Source organism: Pristis pectinata, chromosome 33 (assembly GCF_009764475.1).
Source record: "Pristis pectinata isolate sPriPec2 chromosome 33, sPriPec2.1.pri, whole genome shotgun sequence".
Classification (NCBI taxonomy): domain Eukaryota; kingdom Metazoa; phylum Chordata; class Chondrichthyes; order Rhinopristiformes; family Pristidae; genus Pristis; species Pristis pectinata.
Genome location: NC_067437.1, coordinates 14635198 through 14652381, shown reverse-complemented (window position 1 = coordinate 14652381; position 17184 = coordinate 14635198). Strand labels below are relative to the sequence as shown.

The window sequence follows — 17184 nt, the reverse complement described above, 5'->3', positions numbered from 1 at the left end:
AAGTCCCTTTGTACTTCCGTGCTTTGGATTTTCTCTCCTCCTAGATAATAATCTGCCCGCTTATTTCTGCTTCCAAAGTGTACAACTGCACATTTCCCTACATTGAATCTCATCTGCCATTTCCTTGCCCATTCTCCTAAACTGTCTAGGTCCCTCTGCAACCTTCCTATCTCTTCAATACTCCCTACTCCTCCCCCTATCTTGGTGTCATCCACAAACTTAGCCACGAAACCATTTATTCCATCATCCAAATCGTTAATGTACAAGGTAAAAAGGAACAATCCCAACACCGACCCCTGCAGCACACCACTAGTAACCGGTAGCCAACCAGAACGAGATCCTTTTATTTCCACTCTTTGCTTCCTGTCAACCAGCCGATGTTCCACACATTCTGTTATCCTACCCGTAATTCCATGACCTCTCATCTTATTAATCAGTCTCTTGTGAAGCACCTTATCGAAGGCCTTTTGAAAGTCTAAATACACAACATCTACCGCCTCTCCCTTATCCACCTTACCTGTGATTTCTTCAAAAAACTCCAATAGGTTGGTCAGGCAGGATCTTCCCTTCACAAAACATGTTGGCTAGGACCTATCCTGCCCTGCGCCTCTAGGTATTCCGTAACCCCGTCTTTGAGGATAGATTCCAATAACTTTCCCACCACTGACGTCAGACTAATAGGTCTGTAATTTCCTTTATGCTGCCTCCCACCTTTCTTATACAACGGAACTACATTTGCGACCCTCCAGTCCTCCGGAACCACGCCGGAATCTATCGATTTCTGGAAAATTATCGCCAATGCCTCCGCTATCTCTAAAGCCACCTCCTTCAGAACCCGGGGATGCACCTCATCCGGTCTGGGAGACTTATCAGTCTTTAGTCCATTTAGTTTTCCTAGCACCTTCTCCCTAGTAATCTTAACTGAACTCAATTCCATTTCGTGAGACTCCTGACTAACCGGCACATTGCTGATGTCCTCCACGGTGAAGACCAATGCAAAATATTCATGGGGAGAAGACCAGAGAAGAAAAATGATGGAGAGAGAGGAGAGGACACAATAAAATGTATAATTTTTGAGCCAATGATAACTTTTTCCCTGCAATAATTTTTGACAAAGGATATTTAAAAATTCCTTTCTTCCCAGGTGAATGCTGAGTAAAATGACACAGCCGATCAGGGAACCTCTCCAGAGGAGGAAGTCACTGGGACCCATGTCACCAAATGCTGCAAAACGACTCTACCGTAACCTGTCCTTCAGGTTAAAGGGCAGCTCCAGCTCGGAGGAGGGCTGCCTCATCAAAAAAATTGAGAAGGAAAGGAGCAAGAAATCTTCATCAATGGTATGAGCTTATTTCTTGTGTTGGACCATTAGTAGATTATTTATCTGGTGTAAATCAGAAAGTATTTCTGAAAATAAATATGGGTTCTTGCCAATTGATCTCCCTGTACCATCACTGATTCATCCTGTAAAATGGAATGCCATCTGGATTATTTACAAGTATTTAGAGCATATAAGTGGATTGTGTGGCTCAACAAGCCAATGGCCATGTTTATGTCTGTGCCGGTCAGTATATGAATGGCCACAATCTCCAGTATCTTTGGATTAGTGACTTCTACAAAATCTTGTCCTTACAAACCCTCTACATATAACAAACTCTATAAAATGACAACGGTGACAAACCAAGGAACCAAAAATAACAGACTGCATCGTGTTGACCTATTTTCTCTTCTGCACTTTGACTTTATCGTCTTTGCTCAGAGTATTTAACTAACCAAGATTTCAGCTTTACTTGTCAATGCTGTGTATGGATCAGTTCACAACAGATACAGAGGTGCTGACAACTCTGCTTTGCAATAACCCCAGAATATGTAATTACCCTGTAATTTCCAGTGTAACACTACTTCAATACACCGCTGTTGAACTCACGCAGCACAGTAGCAGCCTATGCGGTAAAATAGCACTAAACTATGACTCATTAATGAGTAAAATATCCCTGCAGTGTGAGTCAGAGTACATGGTGAAGGATTGTGCAATGGTGTCAATCAGATGACCTGTTTTACTAGAGTGCGATCTCTTCTGTTACTATAGAAACAAATCATAGCCAGATTTTTCTGCCTTCTTTCCATGTGGTATCCCCACACAAATTGGATGCTAACATGATGAGTTGGGCAAGTGACAATATTTGATAGTAAATTTAGCAGAAAGGAGGCAAGAACTTTACAGGTTTATACCCACTAGTGATAGCCACATGAATGATAGATAAATGGAGAGCTATGTAGGAGGAAAGGGTTAGATAGGTCTTAGAGCAGGATAAAATGTCGGCACAACATTGTGGGCCGAAGGGCCTGTGCTGTGCTGTAATGTTCTATGTTCTATGACAGTAACAAGGAAATTTTGTGGAGTCAGTGTCAATAAGCAAATTTTCAGAGGGAACTCTGTGAATCAGTACTTATTGGCAACAGTTAAAAGAAAATTTTTTTGGTCAGTTCTTAACGATACTAGTTCTGAGGAACTCAACATAATGGTTCATTGGAATCTCTGTGGGTAAATAGTATCCCTAGTGGTTTAGAGGTAGCTCTGTGAGACAGTACCTTTCAGCAATTCTTCAGAGGGAATTGTGGGTCATACCCATTAGCAAAAAGCTAAATGACAATAGTGGGTCAGTTCTTAACAATAATCATCCAAAAGGAACCAGAAACACAGAGTAGTGTTCAGTGTCATTCAACAGGCCTCTATGGTTGTGACCCAGATTATTCAATGCAAGTAGCACCAGAAATCTGTAATTATTATCCATTCCAGTTTGGTTTCAGTATCTGTTTCAGAAGATATATTTTTAGGGTCAGACATATATTTAAGCACATATTTTTATTTATTTTAGTAAAGTTTAATATATTTTTTGTAAATTTCTAGAACATACAGTACGATTCAGTCTTTGATGCCGTGGAACATGAGGACCTTGATGCAGTTCAGCGGATACTTGAACGTCCTGGCACACTTGACAACCTCAATGAGGCTACGAGCAATGGCCTGGTACCTTTGGATATTGCTGTCCTGACTAATAACATCTCAATGGCAAGCCTCTTAATGAATGCTGGAGCCAGGGACAACCATCAGTGTGAGTGGTCAAAACTGAAACTAGGTATAGTCAATGCTAAGGCCATGGTTAACCATCAAAGTCAGGAGTCAGTGCTGACTTCATAGGAAATACAATGGCTGCTATTGTAGAATTGTGAGACTTCCATGAAAAACTAAACAAGGATTTGATCACTCCCATGTCTATTCTCCAATCGTGGGGTCATCCTAATATGTCCAGCGAGCACCACCTATCCCTGCTATCCCCACTGCCTGTTAATCTCGCTCAGGGCTGGCTTTTTGCTGTGAAGGCACTGGGTGCCAAGGAAGTCTTGAGGGGAAGCACCTCATGTGTCTTTCACTCCTCACATAGGTCCTTCTAGTCTGTGCCCCTCTTAACTGATTTTAGAATACTGGGCACCCAGCTCCAACAGTTGACATCAGCAAACTACCAGTTTTGTGGTTACTGCTACCAAGACTTACCAAGAACTCTGGCTGCTGACTTAACCACCAGGCCACCATTCCCCACTTGATTGAAAGTAATATAAAACCTAGATGAATATCTCTACTGTCATTCTCATCACTGTTCTATTTGTTCCATCTTTTTCTCTTAAACTCCATCTGCTCTCCATGCTGACATTTTGAAGTCAATGAAGGAAACTGGTCTGTGCATCTGACAGCAATAGTGAGCAATGCAGGGCAGAAGATTTCCGAACTGACAGAACTCAGGAACGAAGAGTCAGAGGCTGATTTCCACAACAAAACCAGGGCACTTCGGACTTGGAGATTTCGATACAAGCTGTATAAGCAAATGAAAGCTGCTTTTGACAATGCTTGTAAGTACTTATGTTTTTACCTGGAATCACTAATATATGTTTTTATTTAAAATTCCTTGCATCCTTCAAGAGATGTGTATACAAGATACCCGCCATGGTAGCACTTCTTCCTGAGCTGCATATTCTACCCTCTGCCCTCTTTGCAATGACCTAGCAAGGTTCTTACCCTCTCCCAAGTTAAAATCCTTCAGTCACCTCTCAGTGTCCTGGCATACACAGGATCATCACAACTTGTGCTTGATAGGGATAAGGTCAAAACTAACTGTGGAAGGAATAATCGAATGAATGAGCGATCAATGAAGCAGTTCCTTAGGGAGACAGCGAAGCAGCTTACATTGATTCATTACGTGCAAATTGGATAGATTTCTTTGAGAAAATAACATTTTTGGGTACACTCTATAAGTAATTTCAGACGTGATGTGTGGCAAGTGTAATGTGCTGAGATGAACAGGTGACTTTGGACTTATGGTTCCTTAATGCTGACTCCCCATGGGTTTTTTTATCATATCTTGTCTGGGTCTAATACAGACTAATTGATAACAATTGATCTCCTGGATTAGTCAACAACACAATTCTCATTTTATTATGCGGTTACCAGGATGGTGGTTGATGAACCTTGGTCCTTTTGCTCCTTTGTTCCTATGTACTGTTAGTAAATTCCTTCTGCCTCCACTTTACTCACTGAACCGTCTTATCAATACTCCCTTACAGCATCCTTTGGCCCTCACAGTTACTTACTTTTCCTTCTAGTTTTGTTTCATCATTAAGTAGGATGCTTAGCTGAATCTTTGAATGTTTGCAATGCAAAGGAGTGGTTCGACAGTGGCACCCCATGTACACCAGCACCTTCTCCCAACTGCTGTGTGAAAATGCAGCAGTTCTAACCCAGTTTACTAACGTCCCACTTAATTCCATTATCTGTAGTTACAGTTTTAGAGTTTTTTTTAATGTTATATGTGCATGAAGAGAAACTCCAGTATATTACCCGAATCAGTGAGACATTATGTTGACAATCCCCAGCGCATTCAATTTAATGTAGAATGGGAAGGTGACTTGAGTTAACCCCTTTTCTCTACAGATGTTCCTGATTCTCCAGAGAATGTGTGTTTGTTGGTAACAGGCAGTACAACTCTTCAAGTCACATTTGAGGAACCACAAAAGACAGACACCTTGATAATCACCCGATATAAAGGTAGCTTTAAACAGTTGATTCACTATTGTAGTTGCAACTGCTGTAATTTGTCTATTGTATGGTTACCAAGTATTTACAGAAGTTTTAAAGATATTTTAATGTTGGTTAATACAGCAAACAACTGATTAATACAGAGCAGGAAGGTAATTTCCATTTTTCTTTATGACATTGAAGAAGGCCATTTGGTCCATCAAGTCTCTGCTGGCTCACACAACAATCCCATTGCTTCACTAATTTTATTCTCCCCACATTCCTGTCAACTCCACCCAGACATTACCATTTACCTGCACTCTAGGGACAATTTACAGTAGCTAATCAACCTACCAACATGTTCAAACAATCATCTACAGTGAGTTAGCTGACCACAATTGCCTTCAGCACACATGGTTTGGGGAGATGAATACTGACTACGTTTGTTGCTCTGGAACCCTATGCAGTGATTGTGGTAGTGAGTAGGGACAAATATGCCCAATTAGGATCTTTACTTCAGCAACAAAAAAGCCTGTAAACACTCCCATCTAAGAATACACTGGGACTTGGGCAAGGGCTAGGAGGGCAATTCCCACAGGTGTATCTTTACCAGAACAAAAGACAGTGCCAACTACAAATGAAGCAGGAAGAAAACTTGAAAGTAAAAGATATTTGATCAAAATCCTGGACTCCAAACCAATGGCTGTTTCGTTTCATGGAGCTGCCAGTACTGACTTCATCAAGAGCTGTAGAGTACGTTAGAGATGGGTCCTTTTATATAGCTGCCTCCAACACCAGCACCAGACCAACACCAGAATTTATCTTGCTACTGCAGGGTGAGTTTGACATCCATTCCAGTCAGCAGCCAGTTGAACTGCTCAATCCATCCATAGAGATTAACAATAAGATTTCTTATTACTGATCTGTGCAGGACTTCCTTGGCTTAAAGAGAAGCGTGAGAGGTTACATTCAGCAGGGGAAAAAAAACTAACAGCACTGGTTTCACTGGAGAGGGGAGAATGAATAGAATCACTGTAGTGCTGTTTTGAGGTGTGGAGTCTGCAACTAGGAAACATAAATATAAGATTGTCACCAATATGTTCAATGGGGAATCCAGGAGAATTCAGTAGGTGTAGGTGACATGAATAGAATAGGCACTTTTAGGGAGAAGACAGGAGTAGAAGAATATGTTGACGGGATGAAATGAAGTAGGGTGAAGAGGACTCATGTGGAACACCAACACTAACATTGACCACTTGGGCAGAATGACTAGTCTCAATGCAAAGCATCCTGCATAATACCTTGTAAATGCCAATCACTTGGGCATAGTGGAAAAGCAAGAGATTGCAAAGCATCAAGAAGCTATTGTGTGTCTAAATAGCCTCCTCTTCAACACAAAGAGAATGGACTGGATTTCCCTCACAATGGACAATGATCATCATCCAGAAATAGAGTGAACAAAGGGGTGGAAGTGGCAGATAGCTTTGGCCTAGAAAGTAATATGGTTTTGGGTAGGGGCAGATGAAGTACAACTGTAAGGAAGACAAAGGCTGCGTGTGTAGTTGTGGTGAACAAAGTTTTATTTTATTTTATTTACAGCGTGGTAACAGGCCCTTCCGGCCCAACGAGTCCGCGCCACCCATTTTAAACCCAATTAACCTACCTGTACATCTTTGCAATGTGGGAGGAAACCGGAGCACCCGGAGGAAACCCACGCAGGCACGGGAGAACATACAAACTCCTTACAGACAGCAACGGGAATCGAACCCCGATCGCTGGCGCTGTAATAGCGTCGTGCTAACCGCTACGCTACCGTGCCGCCGTAAAAGTTGGAAAGCTCCAGGTTAAATTGATCATGTGGGAATATGATGCTCAAAAAAAGGACTGGATATGAGATATTTAGAAAGGATAGGGAATGAACAAAAGAAGGCAGAATTGATTAGGAAAAAAATAATATAATGATGGAGAAAGAGCAGGGATGTCCTTGCAGGGTCATGGGATGAAATCCACTTGTAAGAAGAACACTATCATAATACAGACATTGAGAGGGAGATAGAGGAACAAATCTGCATGGAGTTGCAGAGATGTGCAAGGACGGAGGAATGGTGATAGCAGAAGTTAATTACCCAGCACTGAGTGGGATAATGTTCCAGTGAATTTCCCTGATCTCTTTGTTTTTGGCCCTACAAGTAAGGAGAAGCATTGCAGGATCTGGGCATGGAGAATGTGGTGGACCAAGTTGTTGTTAATTTCTTAGCAAAGGTTAAGATAGGAATAATAAAAGAGGTGAAAAAAATCAGGAGGAGGTAATAGAAGGCTGTCTATGCTTAAAGTAAAGTTCTGGTCTGGATTGGGGTCATTCTAGATTGCTGAGGGATGTGGGGTGGAGATTAATTTTCCACTCCTCCCTAGATATGTGGGAGGTTTCAGAGTTCTGGAAATGACAGACATGACAACCATATTCGAAAACATATGAGGACATGCTGGTAACTACAGACCAGTCTGGTTAACCTCTGCTGGAGGAAAGGTTTTGGAAAGAGTTAACAGAAAAGATAATAATTGGTACTTGGAGAAGATGGAATTATTAGCCAACCAGCATGCATTTGTTAAAGGGAAATCAAGTATGACTAAACTGATTGAACCTCTTGTGAGCTTACAGAGAAAGGAACACAGTAGCTATTGTTTATGTTCAGGCATTTGAGGGAAAATAATTTGCACAGGATGAGGAGGAATTTCTTCAGCCAGTGGGTGGTAAATCTGTGGAATTTGTTGCCACAGAGGGCTGTGGAGGCCAAGTCATTGGGTGTATTTAAGGCAGAGATTGATAGGTTCTTGATTGGTTAAGGGTTACGGGCAGAAGGCGGGAGAATGGGGATGAAAAAAATCAGTCATGATTAAATGACGGAGCAAACTCAATGGGCCGAATGGCCTGATTCTGCTCCTATATCTTATGGTCTTATGGACATTAGGCATAGCTAAGGAGAAAGTGCAGGTGTATGCTCTGCATAGGTTGCTTTTCAAGGAGCCAGTATGGACTTCGGTTCATCAACCAAATGGCCTTTTTCTGCACCAGAAGGATACTATGACTCTGCAGTCAGTTTGCAGGTGGTCATTGAGGAAATTGGTGGTGAACTGCCCCGTCTCGACTCTCTCTCAGCTCATTGTAAATTCTCAAAGGGAATTCTTTTACCTCTCATATGTAAAGGCCAATAGCTGGTTAGGGCTTGCTTAATACCACAATTTGTTTTGATCTATCCCCGATTAATTAATATCACTGTAGACAAGAAACACTGGTACAGGAAATAGGAGGCATTCATTCAGGCTTCTGAGTATGCTTTATCATTCATTTGCATCATGATTGATGCATATCTTAACTAACCCAACATAGACTAAAATGGCACGGTGGTATGAAAGTGGCCGAAACATTTGGGTAAAATACAGTAAGAGGTGTGTACAACGACATTAGTAGGAAATTTCTTATCCTAAACTTAAAACAAACAGAGGAAGGCTATTTGTCCCATCAAGTCTATACAAGCTCCTAGGAGAGCAATCACATTAGTCCCGTTACCCCTCTCCTTAGTTCTCTGTATCCCTGCACCTTTATTCTCTCAGATACACTCATCAGCTCCCCTTTAATCCTTTTTGCCATTAACCCACACTGTGGGGCAATTTACAGCAGCCAATTAACCCACCAGCACGTCTTTGGGATGTGGGATAAAACCAGGGGGCCCAGAAGAAACCCATGCGGTCACAGAGAGAATGTGAAAGCTGCACAGGCAGTGTCCAAGGCCAGGATCGAACCCTGGTCACCGGATCTGTGAGGCAGTAGCACTAGCTGCTACATGAACATACCACATGCTTCAGTTACATTCACCCTGATTTTGACCCCATATCCTTCTCATAGTTGGATTGATAGAGTTCATGTGTCCACCTCTTTCAGTGGAATGGAGTTACTCTGAAGCCTTTGAAACCAGAGCAGGAGTTGCTGTTGTCGAGGATTTAAAGACCCTGCAGTTAACAATTGAAGGCCTCATCACGGTAAGTGGCAGCTTGACATGCTTGCAACCTCTTCTTATACCTTTGCCTAGAAATTGGTTTTATTTGTGCCTGATATATGCATAAAAAGACGTTGTGCAAATATGTTGAATTACTTGCTCCCATGACCTGTTGAGACCCTGACCACTTGGAAGGTAACTCAGGCAGTTCCGGCTCCCATTCACCCAACACGTGCCATTTCCCTGTTGTATTATGTGCACACAACAATGTAGTCAACAGGCGCTGCCACCATTAATTATTTACCAACAGAAATCGAATTAAAAGGCCATGACCTCCATATTCAACTCTCAATAAAAAAGATAATAATATTAAATAATAAAAACAAAGAAGAGTTATGAATGGTGTGTCATTTGAAGTGTCCCCGCTGGGGCATCAGTTTTATCCTTTATAAATTCCCCTCCACTACTAGTCACATTAAAAGTCTCATCGCTGAAGGCACTGAACGCAGATTGAGGCACCTCTGCACTAATAACTTCAGTTCACTATCTGGCTCAAGGTCTCGTTTACATTATGTTAATAAACACCCTTTGCATGAAATATTACATTACAGCCCTGTAATCTACAAGTCAATGTTTGCATACTTATTTCCAAATCAATTTGCAAATGCAATGGGGAAGCATTAATGGTCTAAGACTGTGCTGTACTGTAACAGATGCTTCTGGAAAATCCACATTGTATCCATTATTTTTTAATATGAATGGATATGCAAAACTATGCAAACTCTCTCACCAGCTCCTGCTATACTGTTCAGGTGACTGCCATTGTTAAAAATAGTAAGAGAAAAGTGAAGATAAATCCAACAGTAATTTATAAAAACACTCACGCTGTTTTTCATCTTACTGTTTCACCATCATACAAATATACAAATGGTTCCAGTTTGAACATTTAGACTACGTCTAACACTGGTGGCGGTTAATGAATCTTTTCATCTGATAATCAAAAATGCAAATAGTTGCATGACAATCATAGTGAATTTGCAGCAGTGAAGGAGGCCATTTGGCCCATTGGGTCCATACCAGTCAAAGAAGAGCAGCCCAACCTACCCACACCTTCCAGCAGCCCTGTTGATCTCAGAGCTGCAGGTATACTTCCAGGCAGTTCTGGAGGTTTCTTCCTCTCCCTCCCATTCAGATAGTGAGTTCCAGATACCCCCTGGTTGAAAAATTATTTCTTCATCTTCCCTAATCTATTCTAATTCTTCCACCGATAATTTAAATCTATTCCCCCTGGTTTATGACTACTCAGCTTAGGAAAATAGGTCTCTATCCAGGCCTCTCTTAATTTTATGCTCCTCAATTAAATCTCCCCTTGGCCTCCTCATTTCCAAAAGAAAACAACCCTAGACCATCGAATCTTTCCTCACAGCTGAAATTTTCTAGTTCTGGCAACATTCTTGTAAACCTGCTCTGAACCCTTTCTATTCAGTCATATCATTCCTGTAATGTGGTGACCAGAAATGTACACAGTATTCACGCTGTGGTCTAACAAGTCTTGTGTACAGTTTCATCATAACCTCCTGCTCTCATATTGCATGCCTCGCTAACAGGAAAGTTGCCTGTGTGCCTATTTTAACATCACAAGATCACAAGACAAGATCACAAGACAAGGGAGCAGAAGCAGTCCATTTGGCCCATTGAGTCTGCTCCAAGGAAAAGGGAAAAAAGAAATGAGAAATGGGGAATGGAGGGGGGAAACAAAAAAAAACAACCCTATTCTAATCCCAATTTCCGGCCTTATCCCCATATCCCTTGATACCCTGACTATTTAGATATCTATCAAGGAGGAGATAAACGCCCCCGCTAATCTGGCCTCCACTGCTGTATGTGGCAAGGAGTTCCACAAATTCACCACCCTCTGGCTAAAGAAATTTCTCCTCATCTCTGTTTTGAAACTGTACCCTCTAATTCTAAGATTGTGCCCTCTGGTCCTGGACTCACCCACCAAGGGAAACCGCCTAGCCACATCTACTCTGTCCTTTCCTATCAACATTTTAAATGTCGCTATGAGGTCCCCTCTCATTCTTCTGTACTCCAGTGAGTACAGTCCAAGAGCCAACAAATGCTCCTCATACGTAAGCCCTTTCATTCCTGGAATCATCCTTGTAAATCTCCTCTGAACCCTCTCTAAAGTCAGCACATCCTTCCTGAGATGTGGGGCCCAAAACTGCGCACAATATTCCAAATGAGGCCTTACTAGTGCCCCGTAGAGCCTCATCAACACTTCCTTACTTTTATACACTATACCTCTCGAAATGAATGCCAACATAGCATTCGCTTTCTTTACCACCAATCCGACCTGGTGGTTAACCTTTAAGGTATCCTGCACGAGTACCCCCAAGTCCCTTTGTACTTCCGTACTTTGAATTTTCTCTCCTTCTAGATAATAATCTGCCCGCTTATTTCTGCTTCCAAAGTGTACAACTGCACATTTCTCAACATTGAATCTCATCTGCCATTTCCTTGCCCATTCTCCTAAACTGTCTAGGTCTCTCTGCAACCTTCCTATCTCCTCAATACTCCCTACTCCTCCACCTATCTTGGTGTCATCCGCAAACTTAGCCACGAAATCATTTATTCCATCATCCAAATCGTTAATGTATAAGGTAAAAAGGAGCGGCCCCAACACCGACCCCTGAGGCACACCACTAGTAACCGGTAGCCAACCAGAACGAGATCCTTTTATTTCCACTCTTTGCTTCCTGCCAACCAGCCAATGCTCCACCCATTCTGTTATCCTACCCGTAATTCCATGACTTTTCATCTTATTAATCAGTCTCTTGTGAGGCACCTCATCGAAGGCCTTTTGAAAGTCTAAATACACAACATCTACCGCCTCTCCCTTATCCACCCTACCTGTGATTTCTTCAAAAAACTCCAATAGGTTGGTCAGGCAGGATCTTCCCTTCACAAAACCATGTTGGCTAGGACCTATCTTGCCTTGCGCCTCTAGGTATTCCATAACCCCATCCTTGAGGATAGATTCCAATAATTTTCCCACCACTGACGTCAGACTAATAGGTCTGTAATTTCCTTTATGCTGCCTCCCACCTTTCTTATACAACGGAACTACATTTGCGACCCTCCAGTCCTCCGGAACCATGCCAGAATCTATTGATTCCTGGAAAATTATCACCAATGCCTCCGCTATCTCTAAAGCCACCTCCTTCAGAACCTGGGGATGCACCTCATCCAGTCCGGGAGACTTATCAGTCTTTAGCCCATTTAGTTTTCCTAGCACCTTCTCCCTAGTAATCTTAACTGAACTCAGTTCCATTTCATGAGACTCCTGACTAACCGGCACATTGCTGATGTCCTCCACGGTGAAGATCGATGCAAAATATTCATTCAATTCCTCTACCATCTCTCTATCGTCCATTATAATATCTCCTGCACCGTTATCAATTGGTCCTATATCAACCCATGTCTCTCTTTTACCCCTTATGTATTTAAAAAAACTCTTAGTATCCTTTCGAATGTTATCCGCCAACTTCCTTTTATAATTCATCTTTTCTTTCCTAATGACCTTCTTAGTTTCTCTCTGCAGGTTTTTAAAAGCTTCCCAGTCTTCTGTTTTCCCACTAATTTTTGCTTCTTTGTACACCGCCCCTTTTGCTTTTAGTTTAGCCTTCACCTCTCTCGTTATCCACATTTGTGCCTTTTTTCCATTCAAAACCTTCTTTTCTCTTGGAATATATCTATCCTGCATTTTCTTTATTTCCTGTAGAAATTCCTTCCATTTCTCCGCCGTCCCTCCAGCTAGCTTACTCTTCCAATCAATTTGGGCCAACTCTTCTCTCGTACCATTGTAATTTCCTTTGTTCCACTGAAATATCGATACACCAGTCTCAAACTTGAAACTGAACTCAATCATATTGTGATCACTGGTTCCCAGTGGTTCCTTTACCTTTAGTTCCCTAATCACCTCCGGTTCATTACACAGCACCCAATCCAAAACAGCCGATCCCCTGGTGGGCTTTTCAACAAGTTGCTCCAGAAAAACGTCACTTAGACATTCCACAAACTCCCTCTCCTGAGTTCTACCGCCTTGCTGGATTTCCCAGTCCACCTTCATGTTAAAATCCCCCATAATTATCTTCACATTGTCACTCTGGCATGCTTTTTCTATCTCAATCTGCAACTTATCGTCCACTTCCTGACTGCTATTAGGGGGCCTATATATGACTGCTACTATTGTCCTTTTACCCTTGCTATTTCTTAGCTCCACCCATAAGGATTCCACCTCCTCTGACCCAATGTCCTTCCTTTCTATTGATTTTATATCACTACTAACCATCATGGCCACACCTCCCCCTCTGCCTACCTGCCTATCCTTCCTATACACTGTGTACCCCTGGACGTTCAGTTCCCAATCACATCCATCATAAAGCCATGACTCGGTGATTGCCACAATGTCGTATTTATTAACCTGTAGTTGTGCCACTAGGTCATCTACTTTATTCCTAATGCTACGTGCATTTAAATATAGTACGTTTAGTCCAGTATCTGCTATTGATTTTGTTGTACTTCTATTGTTCAGCAGATTATCCTGACTTTCCACCTGTCTATCCTTCTTACCATCTTCACTACATACTATCTTAGACATGTTCCTATATACCTCATCCTCTATCCTAACATTCTGTATCCTGACATCCTGATTTGTTGTACTTCTATTATTCAGCAAATTATCCTGACTTCTCACCTGCCTGTCCTTCTTGCCATCCTCATTGGACTTGCTTCTATAAACTTCCTTCCTTACCTTAGCATCTTGTAACCTAACATCCTGGTTTCCATCCCCTTGCCAGATCAGTTTAAACCCCCCCCCCCCACAACTAAATTAAACATTCCCGCCAGGATATTGGACCCTTTGGAATTTAGGTGCAACCCATCCTTAGCAAATAGGTCATGCCTCCCCCAAAAAAGGTCCCAATTATCCAAAAATCTGAAGCCCTGCCCCCTGCACCAGTCACTCAGCCACGCATTCATCTGCCAGAGCTTTCTATTCTTCCTATCATTGACACGTGGCACAGGTAGTAATCCTGAGATTACTACCCTTGAGGTCCTACTTCTCAACCTTCTCCCTAATGCCTTGTATTCCTCCTTCAGGACTTCTCTTTTTCTACCTATGTCATTGGTACCTACATGTACCAAGACTTCTGGCTGCTCACCCTCTCCCCTCAGAATATTCTGGACCCAGTCTGTGATATCCCGTACCCTGGCACCAGGGAGGCAACACACCATCCGGGACTCATTGTCGGTATCGCAGAATCTGCTATCTGTACCCCTTACTATAGAATCCCCATCTCATCTACCAGTCCTGCTAAAGATCAATGCCACACACTACGTGGCCCCTCTGTTCTCCACAATCTTCCCATTTATTGTGTATCCCTTATCTTCCTGTATTTCACTAAACATATTATCTCACACTGGATTAAACTTCACTTGCCACTTTTCTACCCAGTGGATCAGACTGTCCTGAAGTTGAAAGCTTTCTTGTGTCTTGTCAACATAATGACCAGTTCTTGTATCAAACCTCTTTATTGTGCCACCTACATTTAAGATTAAGTAACCAAAACATACAACAAAAAGCAAATCCTTTTTCAGCCACATATAGCCTAACACAAGGGTAAAAGCAGAGGTAATGTGAGAGATTTGGGAGAATGTGGAATGTGCAACCAAACTTGGTAATGGGAGGCCAAGATTATGTCAGCATTTCAATGTGGGTTGTTGAAGGACACTGAAGTAAAACAATGTGGAACAAGAGATTGGAAAGGATTGGGGCAGCCAATTTATTTCCATGCTGTAGCTTGTAGCTCTATGAGATTCCATGTAACAAGTAAATTAACTTGTAATCATGGTCTAGGTTCATATACGCCCACATATTGAAAAAAAGTCATCTGCTGTATTTCAGTTTGAGTCACACATTTTTTTGTTAATATTGTAGCATTAGCCTACCCCTATGTTTCGGTGACAGTGACCAGATACCCAAAATAAAAACAGAAAATGCTCAGCAGGTCAGACCACATTTGTGGGAAAAGAAATAGAGCTAATGTTTCAGGTAAAAAAACCCTTCATCAGAACTGGGAAGGAGACAAAAGAAGCTCATTAGGCTGCAAGGAGGGGGGCAATCTTCAATAGGGTAAAACAGGGATGACCATGGGGATAAGCTATAGCCAAGGTTGTCTAGTCAATGAGTGAATGGGAGCAGTTAGAGAGTGAGAACACAGAGAAAGAACATAGACAAAAAAATGTGGGAGTTGCAAAATGCAGAGCAGGAGGACATGCGCAGCTGGTCAGGCTCAGAGGGAACAAAAATGGGGAAAAAAACAAAGCGGTTGAACCAATATCACAGATGGATGACTGATACAAACAGCCATGGAAATTCTTGGCCGGTGAGCTCTACATCAGCAGTAGGGAAATTACTGGGGAAGAGTCTTAGGGACAGGATTTACTTGCATTTGGAAAAGCATGGACTTTAGTAAACATTTAACAAGGTCCCTCATGGGACACAAGTCCAGAAGATTAAGCCACAGTGAGTTGGTAAATTGGATCCAAAATTGGCTTGGTCATAGAAGACAGGTTAATGGTAGAGGGATGTCTTTTCTGACTGGAGGTCTGTGACCAGCGGTGTTCCACAAGGATCAGTGCCAGGACCTCTGTTTGTAAAATTTATTAATGATTTAGATGAAAATGTAGATGGTCTGGCTAGTAAGTTTGCAAATGACATGAAAATTGGTGGAGTTGTGGATAGCAAGGGAGGTTGTCAAAGGATACAGCAGGATATAGACCAGTTAGAAATTTGGGTGAAGAAATGGTAGATGGAGCTTAATCTGGACAGGTGAAAGATGATGCATTTCAGGAGGTCAAATGCAAAAAGAAAGTACACAGTGAATGGCGGGAGCCTTCAGAGCATTGATATCCAGAGGGATCTTGGGATGCAAATCCATTGCTCCCTTAAAGTGGCAACATAAGTGGATAGGGTGGTAAAGAAAGCATAAGGAATGCTTGCCTTCATCAGTTGGGGCATTGAGTATAAAAGTTGGCAAGTCATGTTGCAGCTGCATGAAACTTTAGTTGGGCCACATTTGGAGTAGTGTATGCAATTCTGGTCACCGCACTATAGGAAGGATGCAAAGACTTTGAAAGGGTACAGAAGACGTTCACCAGGATGTTGCCTGGGTTAGAGAGTATCAGCTATAAAGAGAGGCTGGGAAAACTTGGATTGCTTTCACTAGAACATTGGAGGCTGAGGAGCAACCTGACAGAAGTATATAAAATTATGAGAGGCATAGATGGTATAGAAAAAAAGTCATCTGCTGTATTTCAGTTTGAGTCACACATTTTTTTGTTAATATTGTAGCATTAGCCTACCCCTATGTTTCGGTGACAGTGACCAAATACCCAAAATAAAAACAGAAAATGCTCAGCAGGTCAGACCACATTTGTGGGAAAAGAAATAGAGCTAATGTTTCAGGTAAAAAAACCCTTCATCAGAACTGGGAAAGAGACAAAAGAAGCTCATTAGGCTGCAAGGAGGGGGGCAATCTTCAATAGGGTAAAACAGGGGTGACCATGGGGGTAAGCTATAGCCAAGGTTGTCTAGTCAATGAGTGAATGAGTCAAATACTAGAAGGTTTAAGGTGAGAGGGGGAAAGTTTAAAGCAGATTTGCAAGTCAAGTTGTTTTGTACAGAGGGGTAGCTACCTGGAATGCGCTGCCAGGAGAGGTGATAGAAACAGATGCGATAGCAATGTTTTAAAGGCATTTAGACAGGCACATGAACAGGCAGGGAATGGAGGGATACAGACCATGTGCGAGCAGATTGGATTTAGTTTACATTGGCATCATGGTCGGCACAGCCATAGTGGGTCGAAGAGCCTGTTCTATGAATGCAGACTTTTCAGCCCACAGTCAATTACTTGTTTTGTTTTGAATTGATCAAGTTTTCATAGACCTTTTTAACCATATTGCAGCTAGAATCATAGTTATACAGCATCGTCATGTCACCCAAGATTTCTATCTGAGCTAATCCAATTTGCCTGCATTTGGCCCATATCCCTC

General features: G+C 42.1%; 1 protein-coding gene across 1 annotated transcript in view; it reads left to right on the top strand.

Annotated features, from left to right (window-relative positions):
- LOC127585685 (ankyrin repeat and fibronectin type-III domain-containing protein 1-like) overlaps positions 1-17184 on the top strand; it is a 101426-nt gene that overhangs the window by 46278 nt on the left and 37964 nt on the right. Inside the window, exons 2-6 of the mRNA XM_052043357.1 lie at positions 1145-1340; positions 2912-3116; positions 3721-3909; positions 4988-5101; positions 9012-9109. Of these exons, the coding sequence (XP_051899317.1) occupies positions 1149-1340; positions 2912-3116; positions 3721-3909; positions 4988-5101; positions 9012-9109 (798 nt within the window). The 5' untranslated portion in view covers positions 1145-1148. The remainder of the gene's footprint in view (positions 1-1144; positions 1341-2911; positions 3117-3720; positions 3910-4987; positions 5102-9011; positions 9110-17184) is intronic.